General features: G+C 40.3%; 2 protein-coding genes across 2 annotated transcripts in view; one reads left to right on the forward strand and one right to left on the reverse strand.

The window, feature by feature from the left end:
* The window catches only part of smtnb (smoothelin b), a gene marked incomplete at both ends in the record, with an annotated part of 49,915 nt that extends 49,074 nt beyond the window's left edge, over positions 1-841 (forward strand). The window contains one exon of the mRNA XM_080531477.1: positions 682-841. Coding sequence (XP_080387603.1) covers positions 682-841 — 160 coding nt within the window. The remainder of the gene's footprint in view (positions 1-681) is intronic.
* A 3,603-nt stretch (positions 842-4,444) lies between these two features.
* selenom (selenoprotein M) lies at positions 4,445-8,664 on the reverse strand. The gene is made up of 5 exons (XM_080533097.1): positions 8,441-8,664; positions 7,201-7,236; positions 6,468-6,502; positions 5,695-5,773; positions 4,445-5,142 (listed from the first exon to the last, which is right to left on the reverse strand). Exons 1-5 carry the CDS (start codon positions 8,555-8,557, stop codon positions 4,921-4,923), a joined length of 489 nt encoding a protein of 162 aa, XP_080389223.1. The 5' UTR covers positions 8,558-8,664; the 3' UTR covers positions 4,445-4,920.
* Positions 8,665-10,204: the final 1,540 nt, after the last annotated feature.

Here is a 10,204-nt window from a genome sequence, read left to right on the forward strand (position 1 = left end):
GCAGGCTATGGGCCAGGCAGAGCCAGTCATCCTCACTCCCCATCTGCAGCTCCACACTTTAAAAGGAGCTGCTGCACCACAATTTAGCTAGAGATTAAACAAAACTTCAGTCCACTTTGTGTATTATCTCTCATTTATTGACTTTAATCAGTGTATTTGTTCTTGGAGAGTAGCAATGAAGCCTGATCTGTAAACAATGAAATAATCGGTATTCAAAAAGGCAAAAACACCACGTCTGATTTTTATGGTGTTGACATTTCTGGCATTCAGGGAATATTTCACCCTCTGCTGGTCGTGTAGTTTTGCTCTCCGTGTCTCTCTTGCAGCTGTTTCCTAGAGCTCTCCTTCATGCTGTCTGCTCCTGGCTTGGAAGCTCACACTGCAATACTATTGACCAGCTCAGTTGTATCATTACTCTATACAGTCAGTTACAGTGAGCACTGCAGGGTTTATACAGGTGAAGACTGCCACCCTGTGGTTATGTGCATGACTTAAACCCTTGGCCATGGTTAGTGTATACGTTTGTGGTGGATGGATCAGCTGTATGAAGCTGACAGAACGCTATCTGTAGAGAGGATGTCATCCTTCACCCGTGCTATAATACCATCAGTTCATTTCTCGCTCTCTCCATTTTACCACCACTCTCTCCTTTTCTTATCTCACCATCTCTCCCTCCCCTAGGGCCCATGCCAACTGCATGCCCCTGCTGGAGGTGGAGGACATGATGATCATGGGTAAGAAGCCTGACTCCAAGTGTGTCTTTACCTACGTGCAGTCACTGGTCAACCACCTGCGCAGGTACGAGATGACCATGGCCCGGCGGGCCTGCGCCGACCTGTGATCTGCTCACGCGTAGCTCCCACCCTGAGCAGGGTACCACACTGTCCCCTGCTCTCTCCCAGAGCCCTGAGCCCATCCCATAATACTACCCTGCACTAAGGCAGCCGAGACTCTGAGAAGGTGTGTCACTTATTGCCACATCTCTGATTGCCATGGGGGGGAAAGTGTGTGCGTGAGTGCGCACGTGTCTGTCTTATTAATTGTGTTAACAGTGGGGGCATGTTTGACAGATGTGTCCTCTGGACACACACACTTGTTTCAGCTACACAAAACCTCCCTGTCTTCCAAAAAGAGAGAACACCAATGTTTTTTATTAGTCTTTTTAAGCTTTAATTGATATTGTGTAAGTTGTATACCAGTCCACACGCAATACCACCCATGCTTTTGAGGTCTTAGGACTGGTGCTTATTAAGAGAACCTGAAGATGTGACACCATCTAAACCCCAAAAGAAATGTATGTATTGGAGAAAAAGAAGAATGTCACTGTATTCTCCCCCTTTACCCCAATGCCTACTTGTTTTTATTTTCTGTAACCATTTTAAGATGTTACCTGAGCTGTTGGTGATGATGATGATGAAGAAATAATATGATGCATCTCTTTATATTGCTTCAGTCTCCATCACCATGGTACTGTTCAATGGGTTACCAAATCTGCATGCTTTTAAAAACACATCTACTTGAATTGTTTTAGACAGTCCTTCTTATTATAATGATGTTGTTTTCGTTGTTGATAATGATCCTTATTACTATTTAAGTTCATTCATAAGCACTGGTATGGAGGGATGTTATCTCTGTAGTTAGCATGATTATGACATCAGTGTATTTGTGCAGCCCTATGCTGAGTAACAGCCGTACATCAGAACTCCACAGAGCCACTGAGCTTAACTACAGTAGGTTGGTTTAACTTTTACACATTTTATAACACTGAATTTGTTGGTATTGTGTCAATTGGTGTGGTCCACCTTTCATAACCCACTCAAACACACATTATTCAAGCCTCAAACCGAACAGCCACTAAGCTCAGTCATTTGGTGTTGTTTTCACAGTTGTCCTCTAATCTTTACTCCGTCTGTGACTTGAGAGCAACTACAGACATGTCTTGATGTACTACAGACATGTCTTGATGTACTGTAGATGCATAGGGAGACTCAGTGACTCAGCAGGGGTTGTCACGATCACACTGCCATCACCTGCCCACTCCCTAACCCCACCTCTGCAACGCACACACACACACACACACACACAGCTCCTTTTAATGGGCTCTTTATTTATGCTTGGGTAGCGTATTTTAGATGTATTTTTATTTCAAAGGTGTTCCTACTATATGCTTTGTGGTTTTGATTCATAAGCCAATTTATGAATCCAACCTATAGCCAGCACAGTATTTACAGTAATGTCCTTATTATGATTGAATATGAGAGGTTGGTTAAGAGATGCTAACTTCACTTCTCTGCAGTCTTGGGCCCCATGAAAGCTGGCTTTCAGCTCGGTTTATTCTACAACAGGTAAAGGGAGAATATTAATGATTAAGACTGACTATACTTTATTGCCAATGTATATTTTCTGAACTCTAGCAAAAGAAAAGAAAACGTGTAAAGAAAGAAATGTATATTCCATATTGTTATTATGGTTTCTTTATCAAGAATTTAAAGATTATTCGGATGGTTTTAGAACTGGTTTTGATGTAATTCTCTGTACATCTGTAATTGAGACGCAATGGTCTGTCTACAGATGTATTCTTCTAAAGTACTGTTCCACTCTAGCCAACTCAGCCACTAAAGAGCTATTGAATCCTGTACATACAAGCTTGGACACATTGTCATAATTCCATGTTTCTGTACAACACAATTAAATGTGAATTAACAATTAAAACCAATTTAAGAAACACAGAAATGTCTCTTCTGTTTTTTGCTGTGAATCGTCATCTAATGTATCCCAATTGTTTACAACTTAAATCTGTGATTTCCTCTGTCATTTAAAATTAATTTTGTGTAGATGTGTGCATGATAAGCATACAGTTATGTCCGGAAATATTTGGACAGTGACAATTTTGTCTCTGTCCGCCACCACAATTGAAATGAAACAATTGCAGACTTTCAGCTTTAATTCAAGAGGTTGAACAAATATTGTAATGTTTAGGAATTGGAACCATTTTTATACACGGCCCCCAAAATGTAATTGGACAAATTAATATAATCCTAAGTAAAGTGTTCATTGTTAATACTTCTTCGAGAATCCTTTGCAGGCAATGACTGCCTGAAGTCTGTAACCCATGGACATCACCAAATGCTGGGTTTCCTCCTTTGTGATGCTTTGCCAGGCCTTTACTGCAGCTGCAGCTTAAGTTTTGTCTTCAGCAAGTGGAATGCATTCTTGATGAGATCAGGTCATTGAGGTCATGAGATCAGACTGCCATTGCAGAATATTCCACTTCTTTGCCTTAAAAACCTCCTGGGTTGCTTTCGCAGTATGTTTTGGGTCATTGTCCATCTGTACTGTGAAGTGCCATCCAATCAACTATGCTGAATTTGGCTGAATCTGAGCAGACAGTATATCCCTAAACACTTCAGAATTAATCTGTTTGCTTCTATTTTCTGTCACATCATCAATAAACACAAGTGACCCAGTGCCTTTGGAAGCCATACATGCTCATGCCATCACACTGCCTCCACCGTGTTTTACAGATGATGTGGTATGCTTCGGAACATGAGCCGTTCTCCATACTTTTTTCTTCCCATCATTATGGTAGATTGATCTTAGTTTCATCTGTCAAAAGAATGCTGTTCCAGAACTGGGCAGTTTTTTTGTTTTTTTTAATGTTTTTTGGCAAAGTCAATCTGGTGTATTCTTGAGACATGAATGGTTTGCACCTTGTGGTGAATCCTCTGTATTTGCTCTTGTGAAGTCTTCTCTTTGTCTTAGACTTGGATAATGATATGCCTACCTCCTGGAGACTATTCTTCACATGGCTGGATGTGATGGGGTTTTTCTTTACCACGTAAAGGAGCCTGCGATCATCCACCACAGTAGTCTTCCGTGGACGTCCAGGCCTTTTTGTGGTCCCGAGCTCACCGAGTTATTTTTCTCTCAGAATGTACCAAACTGGCCACTCTTTAATGTTCCTGCTATCTTTTGCTTGTTTTTGCAGCCTAAGGATGGCCTGTTTCACTTGCATTGAGAGATCCTTTGACCGTTTGTTCACAGCATTCACAGCAACAGCTTCCAAATGCAAGACCTTTTACCTTAATTGATGAGGAAATAACAAAGGAATAGCCCAGATATGTCCATGAAACAGCTGTTGATTCAATTGTCCAATTACTTGTGGACCATTGAAAAAGAGGTGGCCACATATTAAAGAGCTGTAATTCCTAAACCCTGTGAATACCCTCAAATTAAAGCTGATAGTCACTAAGCCCATATTCATTATATAACTGTAACTTTAATATGTTTTGGTTAACAGCTAAAATAGTAATGATTGTCAGAATTCTGTCCAAATATATATGGACCAAACTGTATATTTCTTTGGATGTATGTAATGCATACAATGGGAGTTTCTCTGGCACATGATACAACTGGCACATCATACAACAATATATTTGGACACTTTATTGTATCACCATTATGTCATGCCCTCCACATAAAATCCCCATGAGTGACTAAACCCCACACACCAGAACATGTAGCATCAGCCCCAAGCTAATCAGGCGACTTTACAGCCAGGGGCGTCATTCAGTTCCACAGTGGACAGGAAGTCATGAGACACATGAGAGATGAGCAGAGGAGAGAGACACTTGACACTTAGTGGTAAAATCCTACTTTCACCTGAAACAAACGGACCAAACTCAGGAAGAATGTATGTGCAACTTTTGAGTGTGAGCTTTGAACCCTAGGTGGACCAATAATTAGCATATGCTACAGAGACTGTGCCCCAAAGTCCTGATCCAGGACCTGCTTGCCTACATTCTGATCCTTAATGTTGTTTGTCATCAGCTGCAGAAACAAACTGGTCATGGAGCAGCACTGGGGGGCAGGCCCCCTTTGTCCACACAGACTGCAGACCCCTCTTACTGATATGAGGATTTACAGGTCTAAATGCTTGGCCTCAGGGTCAGGCTCTGTGGAGGCTGTGGTGGGGGGGGGTGAGGACTGGGACTCCGGAGCATCTTTAAAGGGGCTGTCCTTGGCAGGGGAGAAGCGAAACTCCTCTGGGACCTTGTCCTCAGGCTGGGTTTTCTTGTAGAAGCCCAGCTTCCCCAGCAGCTCGTTGATCTCAGAGCGGGTCATGTCGGACAGGGCAATCCGCTGAACAGAAGAAACACACACACACCGGTTACACACACCTATTCCCACTGAGGCTACCGTACTCTTCAACTATTACTACTACACATCATAACACAAAACAGGTCTTGTCATGAAATGTCTATCCCAAATATGTGAATTCCATCATAAAACTGCTCTGTTTGCTGTGTCTGGTTATATAGTAGAGTTCTTTACAGCTATCCCCTTCACTGACCCAGCTTGAGATTTAAAGAGAACTATAGTGAAAAACTTAGAAGAACTATACATTATTATGTCATGGTGAAAATGTTCTATGTAGCATCAGTAGTAGTCATCTAGACTACTTGGATTTTGGATGGTACATCAAATCACACATGCAAGAAACAAATCTCATTTTCACTTATTATTAAAAAAGATTTGTGAGGAGGAAAATCAATGTGAAATCCTTGTCCCTTGTTAACTGCAACAAAAACATATAGCTGGCCAGTGAGATCATCAACATACAGCATGTTAAATCATGAACCCTTTTGATGCAATCGCGATAGCGTATAACTTTGCTTTCGGCAGCTGACTTACATCCAGCTCTTCGTAATAGTGGTTGAGGAGGACAAGCTCAGGGTCTGCCCCAGGGAGGTGCTTCATTACCAGGTTATGGCTGTGGTTGCAGGGGTCAAGGAACAAAGAAAAACATGCAAACAGGGAATCTGACATTACACTTGTCAATTTGTATTTGGGACACTTGATTGTGCAATTAAGCTGTGATAAGTACTCGTCATGTCTAAACACCTGTTAAACAACATACCATGTTGTACATATTAGAAGGAAGTGTTAAGTGCACCTTGTACTTTGTACTTGTAGCACCGGAGAGGGGGTCAACAACTCTTGAGTTGTGAGACAGAAGTTTACATGCTGTAGGAGTGACTGCTTTAGGACAAAAAGCTAAATGCTGGGTGAGTGTAAAACTGACTATAGGGCCTTGGTGAGAATATTCCTTCTGGTATAAATGAGTTGCTGTGCAGAACTTTTGTTGGTGAATGCAAGTGTAGTAAATGTGGCTGCTATGTCTTTGTATTGTTGTGTAGTGGTATGTTAGTCCAGAAAATCACAATGTCCTTAATTGCAGTGGTATCAGTGTTATTGGTAATCATTACAATATAAATAGGGTCTATCTTTTTTGCATTTCATGATATTGTAGAACAGTATTGATTCATTCATGTTAGGCAGCAGCCTATGCCTGCACCCTTTAGGTGCATGTGATGTGAATGTGGTTTTGGTTTATAGCTCAGCTTTTTAATTTTATGTTTAACAAAACTTACCCTTGATAATACTTGACAACATGAAAAGGATACTAAAGAGGAATATCCTGGGTCACAAAGGCTTTAACCTGAGGAAAGAGTTAATGGTTAGTGTAACTATTTTTCAGCGAGACAGCCATCCTTTCAAGTCTTTCAGCACTTGCAACCTGGCAATTGATCATTATGTTTATACACTCTTATCTTACCAAGCGTACATTACATGTAAGACACACAGCTGTCAATAATGTCAATAATATTGTAATGTAACCAACTGATCAAATGAAGGAGCTTTAAGTGAAGGTACTGGATACCTTCGCATTCAATGGTTTGTCTTTATTTTTTTATTATTTTCTACATTGTAGATTAATACTGAAGACATCAAAACTATGAAAGAACAAGATGCACAACACAACTGATGGTCTCAAACACATTAAGAAGGCAAGAAATTCCACAAATTAACTCTTGACAAGGCAGACCTGTTAATTGAAAACCATTCCAGGTGACTACCTCATGAAGCTGATTGAGAGAATGCCAAGAGTGTGCAAAGCTGTCATCAAATTAAAAGGTGGCTACTTTGAAGAATCTAAAATATAAAACATATTCTGGTCTTTTTGTTTAGTACATAATTCCATGTGTTCTTTCATAGTTTCGATGTCTTCAGTATTAATCTACAATGTAGAAAATAATAATAATTAAAAAACATTGAATGAGAAGGTGTGTCCAAACTTTTGACTGGTACTGTATATTGCACATGCAAAATGGGTTATTACAAAACTGAAAGGCTCACCTCTCTCAGCCTGTTCAGCTGTCATCCACCGCATGACTGAGGGGAAAAGATAAAGCAGGACAAAGTGAGTTTACAAGTCTATCCCAGGAGCAGTCCAGTGGGTGACTGGGTCTAGCTCACAAGTGTCCATAGGAAGTTTTCCTCATGAGGCCACCTGGAGACAAGTGGCCTCTGCACATTATGGGACACAAGAACCTGTTTCCTCTTGTTGAGAATTTAGATAAATAGTAGGCAACAACTTTATTGCCTTTGTACACTATTGCATTTGTGTATACTTGCTATAGCCTTAGGCAGAGAGAAGATGTACATTGCACACTCTGCTTTCCCAGTTCTATGAGTAGTATATTTGGCCCTCTGGCAAAAAAAAACGGGATTTTTGGGAGGGACCTGGAGGCTAAATTTTTCATAAAAGGTCCCTAGAAGTCAAATAAATCATCAAAACATGTTAGACAGAGAGTGGTCACAGAATTGTGGTTTTGGACCCTACTAGTAACAACGTTTTTAACTTGTGGTTACAAAATAACTAAAATAACTAAACTTGTATCCGTTTGTACCGTATCTGGTGGTCCCCCCACAGGTGCATACACATTACTTATACGGGTAGAAATAACCCAGATGTATTCAATGATCCTGACAGGTGTGGTTAAGGAGTGGCACCCTGGAGGCCAATTTCATGTCCTCTTAACAAAGAGAAGAGTCTAAAGAAAAGGGTATTGTTACTGCAATTCGAAACTTGGGTCTGATCTTACAGACACGTTGAAGAAGTGCATTATTGTAGGCTTGAATAGGCTCTCATGAAACACCTACAATAGTCTCTTTCACAAACAGTCTGTCCTGTCCAGTGGAATTAATTACAATTCAATGATAACACTTTTACTTATTTTTCCAGTTCACATAGATATATCACATTTAGTCCAAAACGGCTGTCATACTGGCGCAATCATTCGTTTTTCTGTACGTCCTTACGCGTACGCATGCGCTCTAGTGCGGCTTACAAAATGTATTATTGATTCATTCAAACATTCGTCTGTCCAGTCGGACACAGAGTTTGATTTACGATGATGATTATCTGGATCATAGTAGCGTACTGTATATCAATGTTTATGGAGTAGGTCTACGCAACCGAATATTTCTTATTTCTTATGTCAGAATTGTCGAGTGCGTGTCGAGTAATTGTATCATGCATGTAATAATCACTTTTGTTCATGTATTATCACCGAAATTGCATACAGTAGCTTACCTCCACCTTTGCTTTTGCGAGGCCATCTAATTTCTTCAAATCTAAATCATAGGCCGATAAACATTGAAGGAAGCTGGCAAAAACGATCAACCACATTGTTTCCCCTGATTTAAGCATCTGTGGTTCGGATGAAGTAGCAACCGGTCTTCGTCGTCCGGGTAGTGTTTGAATGATCAAGATCCAGCAGAGAGGTGATGTTCAGCTGCTATGTCCGTGTCCGGACTCCTTGCCACGTCAGACGCCTCCCCGCTGGCTGTGGAGAGAGGGCGGGAGGAGAGGGGAAAACGAGGCATAAATACTTAAACCTCATTGGTGGATAGTTGGAGAAAGAGGGAGTTGTTTATGTCAAGCCGTTTTAACATGTATTACGTATATTGTATTGTAATACAAAAAAGAATTGTCTTAATGTAAGTGATTAACTGGGGAAGTTTCATAGTGATAGCTATTAGTTACTTTTTTTTACCCTATTCACCTGCCTTAAAGGTTACAGGTATTTTGGATTTGGCCCTCTGGCAAAAAAAACCCGGGATTTTTGGGAGGGACCTGGAGGCTAAATTTTTCATAAAAGGTCCCTAGAAGTCAAATAAATCATCAAAACATGTTAGCCAGAGAGTGGTCACGGAATTTTGGTTTTGGACCCTACTATTCATTAACCTTTGCCTGCATCTTCACGTAGGCCTAATTTAGAAGAAAAATAGGGTTGCAAAAGGAAATGCATTTATCTATAGATATAAGATTTACAAAGCAACTATGTATCTAGGCCTTATAAAGAGTTTATGTTGCATTCATTAAGCCTCAATGTTGTAAATCAGGGATCGTACTTGGTCAAATAGGCTCTAATTTGACAGTCCATTAATCAGTGAACATCATGATCCATGGTATATAAATAAATTATCAAAACATTATACAATATTGTATTATTCATTTTCTGACTGTCTTGGCCAACAATGGAAGTGTCTCTGAAAGGGACAGGGAGGGGATACGGTTCTTGCTGCCTCTTTGTACCATGATGAAAAAGGTGTGTAAATAGAAGGGTAGCTTCACAACTCACAAATACAACTTTCTTGAGGCTGTTTTGGGAAATAAAACACAATAAATACACATCTGTGAACTGTGGCCAATCTGTTGAGGTGAACTGTGCGTGCGTGTGTACATGTTTGGTTGGTTGTTTGGTAGTTTGGCATGACAATTCTGGGCCAGCTTTCAGGCAAGCTTTTACATATGTTTTTTTGTTTGATATTCGGGCAATATAATACCTACTATACCAACTCTCAATGATAATACCTACTATAATACAAACACTCAATGATAATACCTACTATAATACAAACACTCAATGATAATACCTACTATAATACCAACTCTCAATAATAATACCTACTATAGGCCTAATACCAACTCTCAATGATAATACCTACTATAATACCAACTCTCAGTGGATCTCTGTTATCATGAAGAGGGTGTCATAACATAACTGCAGGCTGTGGTTGATGCCAACATCGGTTCACCGAGACTGTCAAACAGTAGGGCCAACACATAAAGGTCAACACATAATGTTATGTAAGCCCCATGAGCCTTGTCCACTGAAGATACTAATCCAAACATACAGGTGATATTCCCAATGGGGCACACACATCCTCTCCTATCCATAATTATGTGTAAGAATGTCAGCCCTATTTTCAGTATAAGCATTATGACTGCTGTGGTTACTGATCAATCTGTGACCTCTATACATTGTATGGTTGTGTTATATTGGAGCCTAAT

This window comes from Nansenia antarctica, assembly GCF_963989245.1.
Source record: "Nansenia antarctica genome assembly, chromosome: 5".
Classification (NCBI taxonomy): domain Eukaryota; kingdom Metazoa; phylum Chordata; class Actinopteri; order Argentiniformes; family Microstomatidae; genus Nansenia; species Nansenia antarctica.